General features: G+C 29.1%; 1 protein-coding gene across 1 annotated transcript in view; it reads left to right on the plus strand.

Moving 5' to 3' along the window:
- LOC113389812 (amyloid-beta-like protein) overlaps positions 1 to 26,738 on the plus strand; it is an 86,153-nt gene that overhangs the window by 42,628 nt on the left and 16,787 nt on the right. The window contains exons 3-6 of the mRNA XM_026626819.1: positions 6,053 to 6,188; positions 16,782 to 17,003; positions 21,715 to 21,828; positions 24,033 to 24,424. Of these exons, the coding sequence (XP_026482604.1) occupies positions 6,053 to 6,188; positions 16,782 to 17,003; positions 21,715 to 21,828; positions 24,033 to 24,424 (864 nt within the window). The remainder of the gene's footprint in view (positions 1 to 6,052; positions 6,189 to 16,781; positions 17,004 to 21,714; positions 21,829 to 24,032; positions 24,425 to 26,738) is intronic.

A 26,738-nucleotide genomic window follows, 5' to 3' on the forward strand; every position in this document is an offset into this window, starting at 1 on the left:
ATTTTGACTCAAATACGAGGAACTCATACAGACATATACATGTCAAATTTTTAGAATAAACTAGTGGTGTATGGCATCGTGCCTTAAGGCAAATTGCTGGAACTGCCCGTACCTTGATGAAATATTCGAGACATTTTAAACGTTAATAACAAATACTGTAAGGTTACTTATTTTTGCATTATCTTGTTATATCCGAGCAAATCAAATGTAAATCATGAATCAATTTATCACCATAACATTAACAATCGTCATTTCATTTCGAATTCAATTTCAAAAATAAAAATAGTTGCCTAATATACACAAAATTTAAAAAGTGCTCCCGTATAGTCACAGTCACAGCATTTGCAAATAATTCTGTGCGACATTTTCACTTATACTGTTCTTAGCTTGGCGGCATTTTCACATTTTTCAATAGTGTTTTTTCACAAAATTGGAAAAGTGATCCAGTGCATAAACAGTCTAAACGCACTCGGGTAAACATTTGTACCAGAGTGGCGCTTAGACTGTGCTTAGCCTGGGTAATTTTTTGAATTTTTGATCCAAAATTACAAAAATATTTTATGGAAAATAAAAAAAGATGTCATAATTTTTAATCCTCAAAAGCAATTGTTTTGTCAATACGAGCAGAAAGTTTTTTAGATCATTCAAATCGGGCTCTTAGTTCGCTCAAAAACTGCCATTTTTTGCACATTTATCTCAGTAACTCTAAAATGACTGGACCTGCCTCTGCCAAAGCAGTTACGGAGATAAAGAGCAAAGAGTGCAGAAAATAGAAATCGAGTTTTTAGAGAACCGAGCATCGGATTTGAACGATCCAAAAAATATTCAATTCATAATGACGGGAAGAAGTGATGATTAGTTTTTGGGCAAGGCAGGTCTAGCAGTTTCAAAGATACAGTGCTAAATGTGCAAAAAAGGGCAGTTTTTGAGTGAACGTCCGATTGAATGATCTAAAAAACTTTCTGCTTGTATTGACAAAACAATTGCTTTTGAGGATAAAAAATTCTAACATCTTTTTTTATTTTCCATAAAATATTTTTGTTGCATATTGAAAATAATTCAAATATTAATTGTATTAGATATTTTCAACATTGCAATTTAGTTTATATAATTCTTATAAATATTAGACAATGCTACAGAGTATTTATTTATAACTAGCTATAACCGTTCACGCTTTCCCGTGATTTAGTTTAAATTAAAAAGTTGAACAAAGGTGTGTATTTGTTATATTTAGTTTAACGTTACTACTATCTGTTCAACAATTCACCTATTTGCCTACAAATTTACCTATCAACTTGTTAATCAATCTACCATTTTACCGACTTACCAATTTACCTGCCAACCAATTTACCTATCAACTCGTTTCACATGTCTACAAATTTACCTGTCAACCTGTTTATTCGTCTTGTTATTTGTCTATCTACCAGTTGTCCTGTCTACCATATAACATATTCTCTAATTTACCTGACCACCAACTATCCAACAAATTACCTTTTCACTAACTTACTTGTCTGCCAATTCACCTGTTTACCAATGTCTATCAATTTACCTGTTTGCCAATTTCCTGTTCATCAATACACCATTTTACCTGCCAACCAATTTACCTGTTTTCGAATTTACCTACCATGCCGTTCTAAATGTCTACCAATTAACCTGTTCAATAATTTACCTGTTGAACAATTTGCGTGTTTAACAATTTGTCTACTAATTTACGTATAATCTGTTTATCAATCTGCCATTTTACCGGTCTACCAGTAACTCTATCTACCAGTTCTTCACAATTTACCTGTCCACCAATATATAAATAAATTCTCTAAAACACCTTGTTTATATACGCATTATAAAACAATTAAAACTCAAATTGATTCTACGTTTTAGTTAGAAAATGTTTGTATGTGAAAAGGAAAAGGGCTGTTTTTAGGGTTTTCCCGGAAATTATTCGATTTTTCTCGTCGTAAGAACCATCCTTGGACATCAACGAACATTTTAAAAAAAGAATTGGTCAAATTGGTCCAGGCGTTGTTGAAATATTCGCTTACCAACACATTTTGCGATTTATTTTTTTATTATAGATATTATATAGATTTAGTTCAGTAAATTGTTTCCCTATAATGCTTCAGGTTTAGGATTTAGTTTGATGAAGCACGATGGATGAATCTTGGAATATCACTTAAATCCTATCATATATATATATATATATATATATATATATATATATATATATGATATTATATTATAGAGTCGTAGGAAATCCATGAATTGTTTCTTTGTGTAATATGTGGGACAACATCATAAGACTTTACACTTGAAAGATCACAGAACCATATATATTACAGAGAATAAGCTTTCATTGGAAACGATTATATATATATATATATATATATATATATATATATATCAATTCTTCTAAATATCTAGGGCAGGCAACGAGGACATCCTTCTATGTATTATCCAGCTGGTATTAATGAGACAATCAATATACTTTTCAAACAAACAAAAAATAGAAACAAAAATCAATCAAAATTCAAATAGAAACGTATAAATAGAATAGTAATGAATAGATATATTTCATCTTCAGGTTAGAAAAAATTTTATCTAATAAGAAAAAGGAATTGATAAAACAGTTACAATTTATTTAGAAAATCGTTGAATTGAGAGGCTATGTAATTTAATTGATAGTCGTATTGAGTATAAACACCTAACACTATTTATTAAACTATCTATATTTCTTATTTATTTTTTTTAATTACAATATTTATTACAACTGTTAAATAGTTAACATCTAGCAATAATGATAAATAATAACATAAATTTAAATAAATAAGAGTGCAAAGGATAGAATTTACATTAAAATAATATCCGTAGTATAATGATTTAATATAAAATAAAAGCAAATAATAGTAATAAAAGTGAAATTAATAAATAATATAAATAAAATTTTTGAATAATAAAATAATACTATAAAAACAATAAAATATTACAAAATAACAATATTAGAAATAATAAGATAATAATAATAATAATATTAATGTTAGCGTTTACAAAAGGCTATTTATGAGATCATTGGGAATTTATTATTATTTTCCTATTTAATAATTATGCAAAATTGCAAAAACTGTTTTATGTTTTTTAAAAAATTTATCTGCCCTTCTGGTAGTTACAGATTTATTATTATATTTTATTCTATAATTTAATATTTACAATTAATATATAACTATATATATATATATATATATATATATATATATATAAATATAAATATATATATAATTACCAATGAGTAATAAAAATGTTTACATATAAAATTATAAAACAATTCATTGTTTCTGAATTAATCATAAATTTTTATCGCACTAATGTTTTCGTTCATTTTATTATTATTCTGATAAATAATTTAAATATTGGTGCCAAATTTAAACAAAGATAACAATTTATAAAACAAACTTTGTTATAATGATATATTTTTGCACAAAATTGTTTAGAAATAGTATATTTATACAAGATTATTTAATCATTATGAATACTAAACATATGATTCATATAACGAAAATATTGTTTTATGAAGTGGATAAATATTATAGGAGTTAATAATATATTAGTATGATAAATTTGTAAGCAGAATTTAACATAAATCTCAAATTATCCATGAATTAATATTATTAACTGCTTTTTTAGTGTCAAATAATAATTTTTGCTATTATTTTGCTAGTTTCAAAAATAAATTCAAATTTATTATGAAACTATACTTTTTTGATCTGAATCTTTATAATTAATAATAAGTAAATGAATGATTAAATACATAAAATTATTATTTTCACACAATCTATTTAACAAAATATTTGTATCTATTATGTCTAATAAATATATTAAAATAATATATTTATTAATGAATAAATACCAATATTTCGTACATACAAATAAATCCAAATTTTCCGGTGGAGCCGCCGAACATATTCCGGCAATATCCGCTTCCGGAGGCGAATCATCCGGAAATTGATTCGATTATGACGTCATATGTATATATATATATATATATATATATATATATATAAACAATGAAAACTTTTCAAACAAACATACATACAGATTTTAAACTGATTTCCATACGTTCCAGTTTAAGCTTTCTCCTAAATACAAAACATAAAAAAATCAAAAAAACTATCAAAATATCATTACAAGTGTACAAATTGTAAATTAATTATATACTTATTTCAGACTAAAATACTAACTAAAATAAATCATTATTATTATGCCATATGATAAAAAGTAATTAAAAAAGGTGTAAATAATATTTTTGTTTAAATAATATGCATCATGAATTGAAGGTATTTAAATAAATTGTTTAGAAATATATAAGTATAGCTATATACATTATATTAACTAAAATAAATTAGGTGACAATAATTAGTATAAAAATTATTTACAAAATACCGAAAACTCAAAAATTGCATGCACATATACCCTCACTCAAGTTATTGATTCAGATTTTTATTTTATGCAAAAAATATATAACAAAATAATTTCAAAATATTTTTAATTAACCCAGTAGACGATGCAAATCTCTATTTTACTCATAATATAATTTAATTCAACTCTTATTATATTGTCTACAAAAAAAGCTCTGAACCATTTCTATAAAAAATATTTAGAAAATCAAAAAACATATACATGTATCTTTGCTCAAGTTATTCAAGTATTTTTTACATTTAATATATTTTCTTATTGCTATATTTTATTTTTTTCGTCGTTATACTATTTTTCTAAACCATAATAAATAATTCCAATCGATTAATTAAGTCAAAATTAATATATTTGCATTTTTCAACAAATGTCCCATGTAAAACCGGTAGGCTAAATTTGCACTTAACCTGGAACTAAGCTTCGTTTCGGGTTAAAGTACGAAGAGGCGTACTGGTTTTATGTGGGACAAGTTTTTTTTGTAGATAATTTAGTAAAAGATGAGATGAATTATGAATTGTGAGTAAAATAGAGGTTTTAAACGTTTACTAGTTAACTTCCCGTAGGGTAAGTTATTGTAATGGGCCGAAAATCGGAATTGAAAATTTTTACATTTCTCGACGTTTTGAAGGTTTCTGAACGTTTTGGCATACCTCAGAAAAAATGGATGTGTGTGTGTGTGTGTGTATGTATGTGTGGATACAAATTTCCAGTCACGTTTTAGGGCGCACGGATCAACCGATTTGAATGGTTCAAAAAACATTCGATTCCTATTGATTGGGAAAAGAGCTGATTAGTTTTTGGCAAAGGCAGGTCCAGCCGTTTCGGAGATACGGAGCAAAGAGTGCAGAAAATAGAAATCGTATTTTTGAGAGAACGGAGTATCCAATTTGAATGATCTAAAAAACATTCAATTAGTAATGATTGGGAGAAGTGTTTATTAGTTTTTGGCAAAGGCAGGCCCAGCCATTTTGAAGATACGGAGCTAAATATGTAAAAATGGCAGTTTTTTAGAGAACTAAGCGTCCGATTTAAATGATTCAAAGAACTTTCTGCTTGTCTTAACAAAATAATCGATTTTGGAAAAAAAAAATTGTCCCATTTTTTTTTTTTTTAGTTTTTTGTATATCGAAAATATTTATTTTTAATTCTGACTATAGTTCTAATATACTTTACAAATAATTTCAACTCTGCAATTCAGTTTATATAATATTTATAAATATTAGACAATGGTACAATATTTATAATAATCTATTTGAAAACATTCAGTAATCCTCGAACATTTCATTACGGTACGGGAAGTTCCAGCAATTTGCCTTAAGGCACGATAACACCCACCCACCCCACTAGTTGTTATTTGTATTGAAGTTGTGTATCACATTGTGTACAAAATTTCTATACAAAATTTGTTATGTAAAATGATTTTTTTCAAAATACTTTTTGTTATATTACGACATATACAAAGATATTTTGAATAGTACATAGATTGCCAGATGTTTTCCCAATACATGTAGCGAGATCATATAATTATCTTTTTTCACATGATGTATTACTATATCTATTATCTATTTTCATCATTTTTTCTATTTTTCAGGTTTATCCAAACCGAGACATAACGAATATTGTGGAATCATCTCATTACCTAAAAGTGAGCGGTTGGTGCCGTTTGGGAGCAACAAATCAGGCCAAATGTAAAGCCGCCAGATGGGTCAAACCTTTCAGATGTCTTGGTAAGTTTAAGAAAAAACATTATTTAATCGTAATAAATTGATAATTATTATTTAAACAACGACTTGCCGGTAGGGTAAAGGATTGATGTCGCGCCAATGTGAGGGATTGGTGTTTGTAATTAATAGAGTTCGAAATATTCAAAGTCGTTTTATTCAAAAGTTTTATATCGGAATGTATACAAGTGTTTTTTAGGAAATGTTGTAAATTGTATCTAGTTTCACCCTATCTAACTGAAAAGGGGTGGTTCCATATGAAATTTTTGAGTTATTTGACAAAAACCAAAAAAAATTTCCGAATTTTCTATTGCATCTGTCAAAAAATCGATTTCAAAGTCGTTTTATTCAAGACTTTTGTATTCAGTTTTTTCTCATCATTATAAATATAAATTAAATATTTAGTTATATATGAACTTTACGAATCATCCTACCCCATGCAATTTTTTTCTAATTATTCCCTAACCCTTTGCTCTTTACCATTTCGTTTACGAAACTTTTGCTCCATGAAAATTTAATCTAAACTTTTGCCAAAACAAAACAACACTCCGTTTCGTAAAGAAAACCGCTTTTCATTCGCTTTTTACTTCTTTTTTACTCTAAATGGGTAAATAACTCCAACAAAGTTGTAGAAAGACTTTTGAGGTGAAATTTACTAAATAGAAGTATTGGAGCATCGTAATAAGAAAGAATTTCTATTAATTTTATTCAAGGGCCATTTTTTAATGATTTATTCCGCGATTAGATTTCAAATAGATTCAGGAAGGAATAGTATAGAGTACATTGGAGTACAATGGTGTAGAATTGAGTAAATGATGTCAAGATGATGATGGTTCTCCTCTATTCTGCTAAAGTCGAGAACATGTCAAACAATCACGAAACGACGAAAGCACTCGGGCACGAATTCCCTTATTCAAAGATCGATATATACAATATACATACTATATATATATATATATATATATACATATGTCTTAAATATTCAATTCTTCACTAGTTTTCCTTTTGCACCATTCATATTAATCGAATGGTTTAAGATCTACAGCCAATTCACCAAATAAATGCACTTTACAACACTGCTATTTTCAATTGCAATTTTAAAGTACACCGAGTTGCTGTAGGTACTGATGATGTTAGAAAATGTTGTAGATTATTCAATTTTAAATAAATTTGCCGAATATTTTGTGTAATTTGCATGAAGGGTTCAAAAGTTATAAAAGATATTATGAACAATGCACAAATAATATGTCGCTTGCAAGACATGTCTAAAAATGTTCTACTCGTAACGCACTTCTGTATTCAATTACTTTTTCAAAGTATACCGAGTTGCTGTAGAGTATTATAATCTTTGACAAAAATATAGATTGTTCAATTTTGAACGAATTTTCCAAACACTTCATGTAAATCCATCGAATATTTCAAAAGTTACAGAAGTTATATAAAAGTAGTGCACTTCCTACGCGTCAGAATCATATTATACAATGAATATTCAATCACGTTTTTTAAAGTATACTGAGTTGCTGTGGAGTATTATAATCTTTGACAAAAATTTAGATTATTCAATTTTGAACAAATTTTCCAAACACTTCATGTAAATCCATCGAATATTTCAAAAGTTACAGAATTTATATAAAAGTAGTGCACTTAGAATTATATTATACAATGAATATTCAATCACCCTTTTAAAGTATACCGAGTTGCTGTAGAGTATTGTAATCTTTGACAAAAATGTAGATTATTGAATTTTGAACAAATTTTCCATACACTTCATGTAAATCCATCGAATGTTTCAAAAGTTACGTCATGAAAGTAGTGCACTTCATACGCGTCGGAATTATATTATACATTGAATATTCAATCACCTTTTTAAAGTATACCGAGTTGCTGTAGAGTGTTATAATCTTTGACAAAAATGTAGATTATTCAATTTTGAACAAATTTTCCAAATACTTCATGTAAATCCAGCGAATATTTCAAAAGTTACAGAATTTATATAAAAGTAGTGCGCGCACTTCCTACGCGTCAGAATTATATTATACATTCAATATTGTTTTAAAAGTATACCAAGTTGCTGTAGAGTGTTATAATCTTTGACAAAAATGTAGATTATTGAATTTCAAACAAATTTTCCAAATACTTCATGTAAATCCATCGAATATTTCAAAAGTTACATAAGTTATATAAAAGTAGTGCACTGTCTACGCGTCAGAATTATATTATACATTCAATATAGTTTTAAAAGTATACCAAGTTGCTGTAGAGTATTATAGTCTTTGACAAAAATGTAGATTATCCAATTTTGAACAAATTTTCCAAATACTTCATGTAAATCCATCGAATATTTCAAAAGTTACAGAAGTTATATGAAAGTAGTGCACTTTTTACGCGTCAGAATTATATTATACATTCAATATTGTTTTAAAAGTATACCGAGTTGCTATAGAGTGTTATAATCTATGACAAAAATGTAGATTATTGAATTTTGAACAAATTTTTCAAATACTTCATGTAAATCCATCAAATATTTCAAAAGTTACAGAAGTTATATGAAAGTAGTGCACTTCCTACGCGTCAGAATTATATTATACATTCAATATTGTTTTAAAAGTATACCGAGTTGCTGTAGATACCGATGATGCTAGACAATATCAAAGATAATTTAATTTCAAACAAATTCACTAAATATTCCTTTCACTACGACCCAACAAATGCACAAATGTCAATTAATTCAGATGTGTTTCAAGTGAGATCTTCCATGTCGAAATTAACACCTCAATATATTCTGATCCTCGTCTTTGCATCAAATAGGGGAAACGGGGCAAACAGGGTGTAATATATGGGATTTGTGCCTCTGGCAATTGCTCGTCGGAGTCAAATGGTAAATAGACGGAAAGCCGAGGTAAATAAACCCTCACACAAACACTTGGGAATGGATACCTATAGTTGCATTTAAACCTGTAACATTTGAACGGTTTGTGTGAATTGAATGGAGTCTTTGGGAAATTTGTTTAGAATTGAATTAGCTATAATATTGTCTAACATTATCAGTACCTACAGCAACTCGGTGTACTTGAAAATTGCACTCAAAAATAGAATATCAATCCGAAACAGCGTTATGAATTTACTTATTGCATCGCCTGTAACTTTTAAAAGGTTCGTCTAAAATGAACAAAATATTAAGCAAATTTATGTAAAATCAAATAATTCATATTAGTTTCTAATAACCCAATGCTCTACATCAACTAGTTATACTTTAAAATTACTTTTAAACCCAAAATAGCATACTGCAGTATATCGTCTATAACTTTTAAACCATTCGATTAATATAAATGATGTATTCAGAAATCTTTTACAAAATGCTCTACAACAACTCGGTATACTTTTATTGTATGCTCAAAAGTATTTAGAGGGACCTGATTTTGTTTCCGGAGTCATTTATCATTCAAACGAAATCTGCGTTTTGTTTTAACTTTAATGTTTTTTTATTTCGTATTCATAGCAAAAGTTTGTTAAAAAGTCGACACGAGGCGAAAAGTTCGAGAAAATCGATTTAAACAGCTCGAAATGCGTCACAGAACAGGGAAAGCCAATTAGGATGAATACAGGGCCGGATTTGATAAAAGAAAATCGCCCCTGAAATAACTAACCCTTGAAATATTGAATCACTTTTGTTTTTTAATTTTAATGTTATTTTAACGTCCTTTTTTTAAGATAAATTTGTTCTAAATGTTATTAATTATTATATACAGTCTTTATGTAAATTTTATTAGCTTTCTGGTGATATATATAATTATATATATATCACCATATATATAATAATATAATAATAGGGATGTATTCTAATAAATTTCAATAATAATAGGCAAAATATAGAAAAACGTTCTAGAAGAAGTCGAGCTTCATCTTCCATTTTCAATTCATATAAATCCATCGAATATTCGAAATGGCTCATTTAATTACGATTTTTTCAAAATAAATTTGTTCTGAATGTTATTAATTATTTTATATACCCTGACAGCAAATTTTATTAGCTTTTTATTAATATATAATAACAGAGATGTATTCTAATAACTATTAAAGATATAAGACTAAATATATAGTGTAACGCAATATACTACGTCGATGTAAAGAGTTGCATTTTTCTAGTTTTAAGTTTATAACTTTTTATATAATCAAGGTAGAAAATATCTTATATCTTTATAAGATAGAAACTAGATGAAATTATCTTTCCAAAGGTGAAGATAAATATTGAATTAAATAGTTATAAAAAAAGTTACAACGGTTTGAAAGTTGTCTTTATCCTAATACTTTTATCTACACAACTCTCCTTCAGTTATATATATATATATATATATATATATATATATAAATGATAATCGATTCCTGTTTCTATTATCCTTTATCCTGGCAAAACGTCCTTTTTCTCCAAGACGATTTCTTTTCTCTCTGACAGAAGAAAATCTTTATTCAATTCGGAATTTTAAAAACGTGACTTTGAGGAATTTTTCAATCTAAAAATATCTTATTACAAGAATTATTATCTTAATTCGATTTTAATGATCGACTGGGTAAAAATATATATATGTGGGATTGTGGAAATGTACGATAATATATATCTTATATATAAAATTCTTCTGTAATGGCGTATGAAAGGTTAATCCTCTTTAACGATTATTCGGATTTTCATAAATGTTCCAGAAGTTTGTTAAGGAAATTTTCTAGGATTTTTTGGTTCATAGAAATATAGTTAGATTGTAGAGATAAATGAAAAAAATTACAAAAAAACGCTTATCACTGGTTGACATTGAAAATATTTGGGGCATTGTTTTTACATTGAAAATAAATGAAGACTGTCATTTGCCAAACATTTCCATCCACTTATAGGCTAAGACAATTTTAAAATATAATATATTTATGATTATGAATAAGAAAAATGTAATGTCTACATTATTATTGCCGAAAAGCAGCTGATATGTGCCAAAAATTAAAATAATATAAGATAGATTATTTATTTGGCGTAAGAACAGTCTGCGCATGCGCCTGTTTTTTTTATTTAAATCAAATAGTTTATGAGTGCCATTTCCACCAAAATTAAAAATAATTGTATTCCATCTAGAATTAACTTGGTTTAAGAGATCTTGTTGGATTCTAGAAAATACCACAACTTTAGTACAAACGATTTTCAAAAAACTCATGATTTCATGAAAAAAAATCTATTTTCAAAAACAACCAATTTCTCATTATTATATCTATGAAAAAATACGTATAAAAGTGTATATTTCAAAATTCATGGTCTTTTCCTGACTAATTATTGCTTTTTATTATTTTTTGTTACACAAATATTGTTAGAGTTATGATTGTTTAAAAAGTGCGCGGCTGTCCAACCAGAGTGTCCTTTCGAGCCCTTTAGCCCTTCGCCGTTTCAAAATAAGAGAAGTTACGGTAAAATTTATAATAAAAACGTTGTAGCTCATTTAATTACCTTCAAAATAGTATATTACAAGTTCTGATAAAATCAGAATTAAAAGAGTTATAATCCAATTAATGCGGGGGTGGTGACGGAGTGCAAATTGTTTTCACTTCTGAATCTAAGATTAAGATTAGCCTATTTCTAAAATATCAAGCAAATTGGAGCACAGTAAAAAAATTCACAGGGCACACGCATTTTTCCTCTCTATTTACTGCAGTAATTTTGTTGATCGTAGGTTGAATAGAGCACATGTGAACAGGATTTGACAAATTCTTTCACTTCAAATATGAACTTAAGTAATAATGTATATTGAATTATTAGTGAGATAGAGAAATGTAATTTAGATATATAAAAATTATTAAAAACCAGTTAAAATATAGTACGAAATTATGAAAATTATAGGCAACATTATTGAAGTAATTATTTTGGGTAGAAAAGTCCAAGGTGATGTTGTACCTTTACCGCGAATGCTATATATTAATTCTTTCTGAATTTGTTATACCTTTTAAAAGACTTTAATTTCCAATACATTTATCTTATGCTATAAATCACAAAAGCAGACGATGATTTTTCTGTGATAAATTTGGAAAATCAATGTTTTAGTTGTGAATAAACAAAAAATCATCCATTTATACATCCACATTTACGACTAAAAATATTGTATACCCTTTGGCATTAAAATAAATTGAGCTATTGGAAATAAATTTGTTGTATTAATTGCAGTGTATAATTTTTTACATACAATTTTATTGAACATATTCTAATATTTGTTAAATGGATAATTAAAGTGTTAACTGTGGGAATTGAGAATCATCATTTTATTTGAAGCAGTTCTATATTTAACATCACTCATATATTGGTGTAAATAGTAATTCGAAAAACAATAATTGTTATTTTTAACTGAACGGGAAATATTATTATAGGATATTGATAAAACGTAGATGAGGGTTCAGGACATTGTCTATCGGGCCATCTAGTATACATACATATATATATATATATATATATATATATATATATAGGAGAAAATTCGCATTTGCGAAACACCCTTTCGAGTTCCGGAAAATTTTATCGATAAAGAGCTTGTTCCGCTTAAATGATGTCATTACATATACATGAAGCACGGTTACATTTTTGGAAAATAATTCATATCTTCTAAACTATTTGTATAAAGTAACTAGTGTATTTGGCAAATTTGTTCAAAATTAAATAATAAACAAAATTGTCTAACACCCCAAGACCCTACGACAACTCGGTATACTCATAAACGTTAAACTCTCACCTTATCCCATTATCAAATTACAAAACCATAACTCCTCCACCATTACGACAATCGTCGACGTTTATACTCGTAATATGTAGTTGTACTATATATAGTATAGTACAAGTTCCCCAAGGAACCATGATCATGATCATCATCATCATCATGATCGTCATGGTAACTTTGTGCCAACTCCACATATGTACTGAGGAGATAATTGCATTCGACTTCTAGGAATAATATGAAGGAGTAGAAGTAGGAGTTGCCTCAGTCTCATTAAACAGAATTCGAGGAATAATACGGTAGAGGAATTGAATTTGTTATATTTGTGTGCATTTATATCGACATCATTAATGAGTAACAAAAAAAATTGAAGAATCACATTTATATATATACTAGCTGACCCGGCAAACGTTGTTTTGCTAAGTAAGGTATATTCTAAACAATTTCTAGATATTCAAGAATATTAATACTTTAAGTTCATAAGGTTGTGTTGTTTGAATGCCATATACAATGAGGTATTATAAAAACAATAAACCCCATTAGTTTGTCTATATTTTGTCTGGAAGTTTTATGCACTTTCTATAGAAAACATTGTATAATCCAATCCAAGTCTTTTTTGGTCTTTCGACTTATTGGTTACGTTTCAAGTTTTTCAGATTCTTTTGGATTCTGGATTTTGTATATACTTGTAAATAATACTACTGAGCTTATACAAATTTTTCAGAAAATGAATTAGATATATCTGCTTTGACCTGCTTTTTGAAAAGTTTCAAGTAACATACCTTGAATTAAAGTAAATTTAATAAAAAGTGTATATGTAGAGCAGGGCAAGGCAAGGCACAAAGGTCCAATTTGAGTTTGAGCAAATATAAATTTTATTATGAAAATCAAACCAATTTTATCACAACAAATGACACATTTCAAACAAACAATTATCTGACTACGTTCAGTAAAACTACCAGCTACTTCATCATTGTAAAAATGTGCTTTTTTTCTGTCTTTCAAATATTTGTTATCTAGACCTTTTTACCCTATAGGCGGGGTAACTTGGAACGGCCAGATGGCAAACAGGTTTAATGCCTTCTTTTAATTTTAAAGGTATTTTACAAAATAATTACATTTTTAATTAATGCTAAAAAAACTACCAACAGAAGAAAATACTTTTACTATGGATTTTCAAAGATAACCGTTTATCTCCCAATATCAAAGTCATAAGAATCAAGGTTATTAGCTGGTTATACACCTTATTCCCTCTACTTTCAAATATTGTTGTTAAACAATGCTTTAGCTGTACTGGTTTTTGACACTTTGGTCGTGGAACTTTTAACCCCGTACCTTCATATATTACTAACAATTCTTCGATGAATTGTGGGAAATTATAACTGGGAATAGGTTATTTGATAAAATGTACATGTAAATGTAAATGTTTGTAATGCTCTTCTTCAGTTCTTGCATTTGCAATATTTCGCATTCTTCTTGGTCCCGCCATTATTAATTAAACTTCACTTCACCTTATATATATATATATAGAACCAAGAACTAATATTCATTCCCTATATTTAACATGAGGTAGTAGAGGTTAATTTCGATGACAGAAACACCGAATGACAGTTGACAATCGAAGGTAAATGTCAAGGATGAAATCATTGATAGTATCATAGATTGAATAAACTACATGGATAGTTTATAAATAAATAATTCAGAATTAGAATAAAGAAACGGGATAAAAAGTATTTCATTTGTTTCTCCTGGCTCTAAACTACCTCCCTGCCACCAATAGATTACTGAGCCACAACAACGCGTGGCCGGGCTAGCTAGTATATATATATATATATATATATATATATATATATATATATATATATTGAATTAGAATGAAAAAACGGGATGAAAAGTATCCTATGTGTTTCTCCTGGCTCTAAACTACCTCCCTGCCAATTTTCATCTAAATCGGTTCAGCCGTTCGTGAGTTATAAGTGTTCTAACTTAAGCGATCCTCTTTTATATATATAGATCACGTATACTAATTACGAACATAATCTTGTATATGATAATCTTAAAAGTAATGGAATAAAGAAGGAATTTATATCTCTAAATTCATACAGAGTAGATGTAGAGTATTATAATGTTAACCAATATTGTTTATTGTTTAATTTTGAACAATTTTGCCAAATACAGTAGTTACTTTAAATAAATAGTTTAGAATCTACATGTAATTTTATACAAAAATGTTACTCTGATTTATGGACGTCATAGGTAAATATACGTGGTCTGTTCAAAAAGTACCCGGAATTACTAATAATTAAATTTCGCGGGTCTGGAGTGTCTGATTGTCAAAATTTTTTTTTTATTGTGTTGGTATACATGCCCCTAAAGTATGATGAAATTTTCAGCTATATTCACTGTTTACTTTGTCTGTGGTAGTCGCTAAGGTTCGATGTGTTTTTCTGAGCTCGGCGATTTTTACAATGGAAGAATTGAAAAGTCAAAGAATTTGTATTAAATTTTGCGTAAAAAATGAAATAAAGTGTTGCAAAGTGCAAAAATTCACCAGATATGGCTCCGTGTGACTTTTTCCTATTCCCAAAGTTGAAGAGACCCATGAAAGGACGGCGGTTTTCCTCGATTGAAGAAATAAAGGCCGAATCGCTGAGAGTGCTCAAGGACATATCAAAAAGTGAATATCAAGGGTGCTTCGAAAATTGGAAAAAACGCTGGCATAAGTGTATTATATCTGGGGGGGACTACTTTGAAGGGGACCACATTAATGTAGACGAATAAATAAATATTTTTTTGAAAAAACGAAAATTCCGGGTACTTTTTGAACAGACCACGTACATGCAAAATACTTTTGATTTTCCATTATCATTTATGAGTATACCGATTTGTTCTAGGATCATTTTGTGTTAGACAATGTTATTTATTTTTTTAATTTTCCACAAATTTATCGAAGTGACAATTTAAATATTGCAAATATTTTGAAAGTTATAAATTATTTAATAAATAAATGTCCATTTGCCTATTTTCTTGAATAATTGTTCTCCGTAAGTAATTTATTTTCTGAAATGTTTTATTAGTATACTGAGTTGTTGTAGGGTCTTGTATTGTTAGACAATGTTCTTTATTATTTAATTTTGCACAAATTTACCAAATACACTAGTTACTTTAAACAAAAAGTTTAGAAGATAGAAAAATGTACTTTTGCTATATAAACGTCGTGTCTAAGTAACTTTATATATTATCCTCAAAATCGATATAGGATTAGTTATATATATATATATATATATATATATATATATATATATACGTGTATATATATATATATATTTCAATATATATATATATATATATATATATATATATATATATATATATATATATATATATATATATTTCAATATACTTGATAGTAGTACGGCCTCATAATTTAATCACAGGATAATATTCAATAGGGCTTCTTTGACCTATGACTTCATTCTGGAAGAAACTTGATAAAAAATACAAACTATATATAGTGCGGAGGGAAAAATGTACTAAAAATAATAATGAAACTAGATAAAATTTACATTTCTTAGGGAACACTTTTATACAGTCCGATATAAAAGTTTTGAATAAAACGACTTTGATTTCGATATTTCATTCTTAACCAATAAATATAGAAAGTTCGGGACATTCTTTTGGTTTTTGTCAAATAACTCAAAAATTTTATATGGAACCACCCCTTTTCAGTTACACAGGGTGAAACTAGATAAAATTTACAACATTTCCTAAAAAACTTTTATACACTCCGATATAAAAGATGTGAATAAAACAACGTCGAATTTGATATTTCATTATTTAATTCGATTTTCTTCTTTTTCCCCAGAGGGTCCGTTCCAGTCTGACGCCCTCCTGGTGCCCGAAGGGTGCCTTTTCGACCACATCCATAACCAGTCGCATTGCTGGCAATTTTCCAGATGGAACCAGACTGGTGCCAGGGCCTGTTCGGAAAGAGGGCTCCAATTAAGGTCCTTTGCGATGCTTTTACCCTGCGGAATATCCTTGTTCAGTGGCGTCGAATTCGTGTGTTGTCCTAAACACTATAAAGGTAAGGGATGAAAAAAATTGGTAAAAGATTGAGGAAGAATTTTGTCTGATAGTGTAAGACTATAGAGCAATTGATTTTCAGTTCAGTTCAGTTTTATGAACAAACCATATCAAGTATAATTCTATCTCTTATTTATTTTTGATTTTGATATGTTTGATATACCCACATATATAGATTCAATAGATAAGTCCTGGATTTTTCAATATATTGATTGTTTCTTTTCCGAACAGTAAATCCAATAATAAAAACCAATTTGTTTTTTGAAGATATTTAATAACGACGTTTCGGAACTAGATACGTTCCATCATCAGGTTTATTCTGTCAAAGACAATGTTTTTTAAAACAATTGATTAACATTAATTAATGATAGTCATTACAGATTAATTAGAAAAAATTATAAAGGAATGGATTATGTGCCAGTGTAAAGAGTAATAAAAATTCACTAAAAAAGGTTTTATATAAAATTGAGAAGCAAAAATTATTTACCTGTAATAATTTATATATCCATATCACTAATATTTTTTTGTTAAAAACACTCGATTTTTTTCGAGGATATTTGTAAATGTTTCGACTTCACAAGACTTTAACACACTGATATGGAGTTCTGTCGGCCAGATGTAAGGGATATGTACTGAATTTAGGCAAAAATAATTTTTTATGGCTCTTGTATTGGTAATTGACGAAAAAAGAGGAAGTATTGCTTTTTTTAAATAATCTGTAATAACCATTATTAATTGATGTTAATCAATAGTTTTGAAAAACATTGTCTTTGACAGAATAAACCTGATGATGGAACGTATCTAGTTCCGAAACGTGGTTATTAAACATCTTCAAAAAAACAAATTGTTTTTTATTATTGGATTTACTGTTCGGAAAAGAAACAATCAATGTATATATATATATATATATATATATATATATATATATATATATACATATATATATATATATGACTTATATTACATGACTGTTCAATTCCTTTGTGAATTCGTATCTTTTGAATATTTATATTAGCATTCACCAGATATGAATACAAACAATATATATTTTGTCATGACGTCATTCCTTTATATATATATATATATATATATATATATATATATATATATATATAAAGAAACGCTTCAAGGAATATTTTATAAGGATTTGATACACATTCATACAAAAAGAATGCTTTTATGAATTATGGAACTTATACGGTATGCTCTGTGAATAGCAAACCTATGATAAAAAATTTACCCGTTGTTTCAATTCAATTTTTAAGTATACCGAGTTGCTGTGGGGTAATATAATGTTAGACAAAATTGTAGATAATTAAATTTTCTATAAATTTGTAAAATATCTCAACTAAATTAAACAAACTGTTAAAAAGTTACAAAAGAAATGATGAATAAGTGCATAATCGCAAATAATGCAATAATAATAATAATAATAATAAGTAGGATCATATAATGTTAGACAATATTGTAGATAATTCAATTTTGTGCAAATTTACCGAATATTTCATTAAAATTGGAACAACGGTTTAAAAGATACACTAGAAATGCATAAACGAACAAAGTTACTCATGAACTCGAACTAACTAGTACTTCCTATTTCAATCGTGATTTTTAAGTATACCGAGTTGCTGTAGGATCATATAATGTTAGACAATATTGTAGATTATTTAATTTTGTATAAATTTTCCAAATATTTCATTAAAATCGGACCAACGGTTTAAAAGATACACTAGAAATGCATAAACGAACAAAGTTACTCACGAACTCGAACTAACTATTAGTTTCTATTTCAATCACGATTTTGAAGTATACAGAGTTGCTGTAGGATCATATAATGTTAGACAATATTGTAGATATTCAATTTTGTTCAAATTTACCGAATATTTCATTAAAATTGGACCAAAGGTTTAAAAGATACACTAGAAATGCATAAACGAACAAAGTTACTCACGAACTAGAACTATTAGTTTCGTTTGCAATCACGATTTTGAAGTATACCGAGTTGCTCTAGGGTCATATAATGTTAGACAATGTTGTAAATTATTTAATTTTGTATAAATTTACCAAATATTTTATCAAAATTGGACCAACGGTTTAAAAGATGCACTAGAAATGCATAAACGAACAAAGTTACTCACGAACTCGAACTAACTATTAGTTTCTATTTCAATCACGATTTTGAAGTATACAGAGTTGCTGTAGGATCATATAATGTTAGACAATATTGTAGATAATTCAATTTTGTTCAAATTTACCGAATATTTCATTAAAATTGGACCAAAGGTTTAAAAGATACACTAGAAATGCATAAACGAACAAAGTTACTCACGAACTAGAACTATTAGTTTCGTTTGCAATCACGATTTTGAAGTATACCGAGTTGCTCTAGGGTCATATAATGTTAGACAATGTTGTAAATTATTTAATTTTGTATAAATTTACCAAATATTTTATCAAAATTGGACCAACGGTTTAAAAGATGCACTAGAAATGCATAAACGAACAAAGTTACTCTTGAACTCGAACTATCTAATAGTTTCTATTTCAATCGTGATTTTTAAGTATACCGAGTTGCTGTAGGATCATATAATGTTAGGCAATATTGTAGATAATTTAATTTTGTATAAATTTGCCAAATATTTCATTAAAATCAGACAAAAGACTTAATCGGTACACTAAAAAATGCATTCACGACTTTAGTGGTGGATGTCTATTGGTGGCAATATCTATTGGTATTGGTGGTGCCTAATGGTGGTGTATCGCCTTCAACCCTCTACCCTCTGTTATCTCATAAATCATAAAGTAGTTTCGAACGATACAGCAACAACGTGTATTGTTTCATTGTCATGCGACTTGATTAATTTTATTGATTTTGTGTCAACGAAGAGGGGATGATATGTTACTATGGAAGTGAACCCTCCAAATGAATGAAAATTGATGGAAAAAATGGGATTTTATGAGGAACATATTGCCCTGGACATGAATCTAGGAACCAACTATCCATTCTATCTATATTTATTTATTCGATAGCTTGTCTTTTACCATTCCATCCATCCATTTAATCAACAAAAATCCCTTTCGCCAAAAAGGAAACAAGTGACTTACTATCTATTAATGGTGGGTCAGGATGTCGAAATCTCTCATCCGAAATCCTTTCCATGAATAAAACATCGGGGGTTGGAAAAAGTCTGGAAAAATGTCGGATGAAACAACTCGAGTGGTTCCTTTCATGAATTTTCATGGAAAACTCTTCCGTTCCGCACTTTTATCTCGACGAGAGGGAAATTGCTTTATCGTCGGTTGGATCGACTTTTAGAAATCAAGGGAAATGATTGGATTATGAAGGAACTATTTTTTTGATAGGTGGGAATCAAAGTCAAGTACCAATTTATATATATTTTGTGGTGACAAGGGATGGATCCCTGGGATTTAGTAAAACAATGAACTAAATCCAGGTGAATCACTTGGATTATGAAAGAGCTCATAGGTGAAAAATTATACTGTCTCTGGAAAATAACAGCCAAGTGTAAATTTGTACAAAATTAAATAATCTACAATACTGTCTAACATTATATGATCCTAGAGCAACTCGGTATACTTCAAAATCGTGATATAAATAGAAAGTAATTGTTAGTTCGAGTTCGTGAGTAACATTGTTCGTTTATGCATTTCTATTGTATCTTTTAAACTGTTTGTCCGATTTTAATAAAATATTCAGTAAATTTGCACAAAATTGAATTATCTACAATATTGCCTAACATTATATTACCCTAGAGCAACTTGGTATACTTCAAAATCATGATTGAAATAGCAAGTAATAGGTAGGTCAAGATCATGAGTAACATTGTTCGTTTATGCATTTCTGGGGTATCTTTTAAACCGTTTGTCCGATTTTAATGAAATATTCAGTAAATTTGCACAAAATTGAATTATCTACAATATTGCCTAACATTATATGACCCTACAACAACTCGGTATACTTCAAAATTGCGATTGAAAACGAAAATAATAGTTAGTCGAGTTCGTGAGTAACTTTGTTCGTTTATGGATTTCTAGTGTATCTTTTAAACCGTTTGTCCGATTTTAATGAAATATTTAGTAAATTTGCACAAAATTGAATTATCTACAATATTGCCTAACATTATATGACCCTAGAGCAACTCGGTATACTTCAAATCGCGATTGAAATAGGAATTAATAGTTAGTTCGAGTTTGTGAGTAACATTATTCGTTTATGCATTTCTAGTGTATCTTTTAAACCGTTTGTCCGATTTTAATAAAATATTCAGTAAATTTAAACAAAATTGAATTATCTACAATATTGTCTAACATTATATGACCCTAGAGCAACTCGGTATACTTCAAAATCGTGATTGAAATAGAAACTATTTGTTAGTCTAACTTTGTGCGTTTATGCATTTCTTTGTTCTATCTAATGTATCTTTTAAACCGTTTGTCCAATTTTAATGACATATTAGGTAAATTTGTGCAAAATTGAATAATCTGCAATATTGTCTAACATTATAATACTCTACAGCAACTCGGTATACTTCAAAACTTTGATTTAATATAAAATTTAATATGCACAAAGACGCTTTGCGGAATCCTGTTTTATCAAAATAGAGATAAAAATATCACTTTGTTAAAATTTTCTATTAGTACTTGATAATATCTACTTGTGGCAATATTATATGTATCAATTATCTTTCCAGATAACAGCCGAGTAAAGAAAATCGACTTACCAGCCATGAAGGACTCTGATCTGATACCAATTCCTGATGATCTTGATGATGCTACCAGCATGGACGACGAAGAAGATGATGATGGTAAGTTTAATATTTTACTAAATCCATCAACAAACTAGTGGTGTATAACATCGTGCCACAAGGCAAATTGCTAAAACTTCCCATTCCGTAATGAAATATTCGAGAAATTTTAAACGTTTTCAAATATATTATTACAAATACTGTAACATTCATTATTATTTTTGCTATCTTGTTATATCTGAGTAAATCAAATGTAAATTATAAATAAATCAATTTATCTCCAGAACATTAACAATCGTCATTTCATTTCGAATTCAATTTCCAAAAAAATAATTGCCTAATTTGCACAAAATTGAAAAAGTGCTCCCGTATAGTCGCAGTCTAAACGCATTTACAAATAATTCTGTGCGTCATTTTCACTTATACTGTGCTCAGTTTGGAGGCATTTTCACATTTTTCATTAGTTTTCTCACAAAATTGGAACAGTGCTCCATACATAAACAGTCTAAACGCACCTGGGTAAACATTTGTACCAGAGTGGCGCTTAGACTTTGCTTCGCCTGGGTAATTTTTTTTGAATTTTTAATCCAAAATTACAAAAATATTTCATGGAAAATAAAAAAAGGTGTAATAATTTTTTATCCTCAAAAGCAATTGTTTTGTCAATACAAGCAGAAAGTTTTTTAGATCAACTGCCATTTTTGGCATATTTAGCTCTGTATCTTCGAAATGGCGGGACCTGTCTTTGCCAAATTTTTCCGGGTTCAAATTTCATTTGTTAGTAGAGTTTCTTTTCTCTTAAAGTTTCTTAAAACTCCTTTGTCATTTTACAAATCTTCAGGTTGCTCGTCAGTAGAGTCCATTTTGCCTAATATTTTTATTTGCTTGTCAGTAGAGTCCCTTTTTCCTAATATTTTTGTTTGCTCGTCAGTAGAGTCCCTTTTTCCTAATATTTTTGTTTGCTCGTCAGTAGAGTCTCCTTTTGCCTAATATTTTAATCTGCTCGTCAGTAGAGTCCATTTTGTTCTAATATTTTTATTTGGTCGTCAGTAGAATCCCTTTTGTTCTAATATTTTTATTTGGTCGTCAGTAGAATCCCTTTTGTTCTAATATTTTTATTTGGTCGTCAGTAGAATCCCTTTTGTTCTAACATTTTTATTTGGTCGTCAGTAAAATCCCCTTTTTCTAATATTTTCATTTGCTCGTCAGTAGAGTCCCTTTTGTTCTAATATTTTCATTTGCTCGTCAGTAGCGTCCATTTGGTTCTAATATTTTTATTTGCTCGTCAGTAGAATCGCTTTTTCTTACAAATTTCATTTGCTCGTCTATAGAGTCCATTTTTTCTCTTTGTATTTTGATTTGCTCGTCACTAGAGTTCTTTTTCCAATCATTACAAATTGAATGTTTTTTAGATTATTCAAATCCGATACTCCGTTCTCTCAAAAACTCGATTTCTATTTTCTGCACTCTTTCCTCCGTATCTCCGTAACGACTGGACCTGCCTTTGCCAAAAACTAATCAGCACATCTTCCTATTATTTTAACTACCCCACGGGATGTTAATTCTTATTTATTATTATTAGGAACACACAATAATTTATCCACATGAATAGACAAAACTATTTAAATCCTGAATTCATAAAAATCTATTGATTTTTTTCAAAATTGTCGTGTGTTGCTGGTAAGCATGTTCAGCAAAGTTTGCTTTTCCTTTTCTTTTTTGCGAACCACATCGAGGGATCTGTTTTTCCAGCAACTTTTTCTCTTCTCTTCCACATAACGGCCATCCATTTTTTTCATTGCCTTTATGAAATCAGCAGAATTCTTGAAACTAATAAAACCAAAACCTTTGCTTTTATTGGTTGTTTTGTCACGTATCACCATCTCCTTAAGAAAGGATGGATATTTGTTGAATGTTCGTATTAAAAGTTCATCAGTCACATCATTACCTAAATCACCACAAAAAATTCTAAAATCATCATCTTCCCAATCTTGAAGAGATGGATCTTCCCATGTTTGACCTCCTGCTGTTCGAATAAGCTTCTTATTTTTTTTCCTTGGCCGATCATCACCAAAAGATTGTAAACTAGAGGAGCCTTTGCCTTGCATAATTGCTACAGCAGCCATTTCATTTGTAGGTGCTACTTGCTTGGATCCATGGCTTTCACTTTTTATTCGATTAATCCCAGTTATGTCTATTTGCATAGATGCTATATCTACTTTCGACTTTTTTCTTCTACTTTTATATCCTTCTATTTACCTTAGATGAAGAAGGCGACGCAGAAGACGACTACGACTCCGAGGAAGACTCCGAATCAGACCCCTCATCAGATCAGACAGACTCCTCCGATTTGAACCAGAACCCACCACTATCCCCAGATTGGCCAGATTCTCCTTCCCAGCAAACACCATCATTATCCAATTCGTTCACCTCGACTCAGGCAGCAGTAACGCCTTCGCCTGCTCCTACAACCGCACAGCAGGCCGTCACTCAGCAACAGCAGTCGGTGACGCAGCCGCCGCAGATGGTGACCTCGACACAGGCGCCTCCGAGTGCCCAAACTCCGGATCCTTACTTTACCCATTTCGATCCTCGGGTTGAACACCAGAACTACAAGGAGGCTCAGCAGAGGTTGGAGGAAACCCACAGGGAAAAGGTAAGGAGATAGGTAGACTCAGTAGTTATTGGTAAGTTTTGGAACTAATGCAAGGATAAGCAACCCGCGGCCAGCCAAGCGTTTCTCAACAACAGATTATTTTTCTAGATATTTTATCAAATACGGTCGTAAAGGCTAATTTTGTTGTCAGTCAAATACTGGTAAGGACTGTTGTTCACAGAAATAGCATTTCCTGATAAATTAAATATTAATTTATCAATATTGCAAGAAAAATTGAGAACTTGTCCGAGAACATAGCAATAACGCATTTACAATTTTAAAATATATAAATAAGTAAATCTGATAAAGTTGCAAGGATTAAATCACCGTTTTAAATTCTAGAACAATTTAGAGCGTCAATATGGCGATTTTTAATACTAAAGAACGTTAGCTTAATAGTGATGCAATGCTTGAAGCAGTATACGACCCAAATGGCGAACTACAATTGTTTTGGATATGAAAGAAAAATTGTAGTACTTTCGTCATTTTGGTAATGACGAATAATATCTTCTGCAGAACCTTGTGTTTCATTTTCCTTATTTAGAAAAAGAAAATGTGAACAAATTTTAATTGTGATTCCAAATGTTCGCAGCTAGCAAGACAACTGTTTTCTTTGCTATTTAACATTGATGTAGGTACACTTTATGAAAACATCGAAATTTTTTATAAATCTCATGTCGCAAAGAAAATTATGATAATTTTTTTTTGGAAGTACGTATTTGCGCGAATAATTACAGAGGTGCACAAAGAAAATTTACAGTAGAATTAGAAACAATGAACTCGATAAGTTCCTTAGACATAAAACTTATACGTACTACGAATAACAAACTAATAACAAATTGGTACCAAAAATCAACTAGCTCTGGGCGTTACCTTAATTATTTTTTTTATCATCCACTCGAAATGAAAATATAAATAAATCTAACTGACCACGCAATACTTCTATCGGACAAAACATTTTGGGACAACAACATCAATTTAATTACGAAAATTCTAACAGATAACTCCTATCCCTTAAAACTTATAAACTCCGTAACCAGTAACAGACAAACATACCTTTTGAATAAAATGGACAATTCCACAGTACAAAACGATTTACCTGACTCAGAAACACATTCTGGTGTAATATGTTTGCCATACATTAAAGAATTGTATGTTCCTTGGAAAAATAATTTTTCTAAATCTGGACTCCGGCTTGTAAACAATTTTAGTACAACGACTAGCACTATTTTTACCAAAACAAAAACCCCTTTCAATATCGAACGACTTAGAAATCTCGTTTATCAAATTAATTGTCTAGATTGTAATTTAATTTACATAGGAAAAACAAACCAGAACTTAATGAAACGTTTACAACAGCATAAAAACAATTCAAAAAATCCATGGCAATTTAAAACTATGATAGCAGAGCATATTTATACTTTAAAACACAACATGGACTTTTCTAATCCGACTGTACTAGAATTCGAACAAAATTTATTCAAACGAAGAATTATAGAAGGATCTTTTTTAACTATTTATAGCAATAAAACAATAAATAAACGGAATGAACTCAACACGCTGTGCGACACAAATCTCTTTTATTTAGATAGTATTTCAAAATTTCTCACAAAACCGTTTCGCTGGAAAATAATTAATTTATTCAGAAAAATTTATACATTGAAGATTGTGCCAGTTTTCAAATATTTTGCGTTCCATTTTTGACTATAGATTCATCTTCAGCGGTAAAAGGTACATTGGAAAACATATGTCACACACCCAATCAAACTTTTTTTTTGTGGATCTGTGTTAATTTCAACCACGAAATTCATAAAAAAATTCCACCGATCAAAATTGAGTGAAACATATCAAAGCTGCATTCGTATTACTTCCGTATTCAAAAAATTAAAATGAAGAACAAACTTAAAAAAAAGTAAAATAGTTTTTCTGTTTTTTTTTTTTTAATTTTGTTCTTTATTTTTTTTAATGTGGAATGAAAAACTACATAAAACTCCAAATTTCACTCTCTTATTTCATAATAGTCATTTTAGAAGACCATTCATTTTTTAATGATCAATTAACAATTATCGTCTTTTTGTGATCGATCAAGATTTTTCTGAACTTATAGAAAAGTTTAAATTCATCCGCTCTATCCGCTGCAACATTTTAAAAACTATTCTTATATATTGGCAACGAAATGGTTTCCTCCGATAAAACTAACTGATTTGCAGGCTTATCCTATTGTAAAAATATTTCTCGATGTGCATAAGAAGTGCATAGTTTTTGAATATATGGCAGAAAGCAATTTTAGCAAAAAAAATAGAAATATAATATT

This window comes from Ctenocephalides felis, unplaced genomic scaffold (assembly GCF_003426905.1).
Source record: "Ctenocephalides felis isolate EL2017-DRISC unplaced genomic scaffold, ASM342690v1 CF-g0.4_SCAFFOLD_03573, whole genome shotgun sequence".
NCBI classification, from domain to species: domain Eukaryota; kingdom Metazoa; phylum Arthropoda; class Insecta; order Siphonaptera; family Pulicidae; genus Ctenocephalides; species Ctenocephalides felis.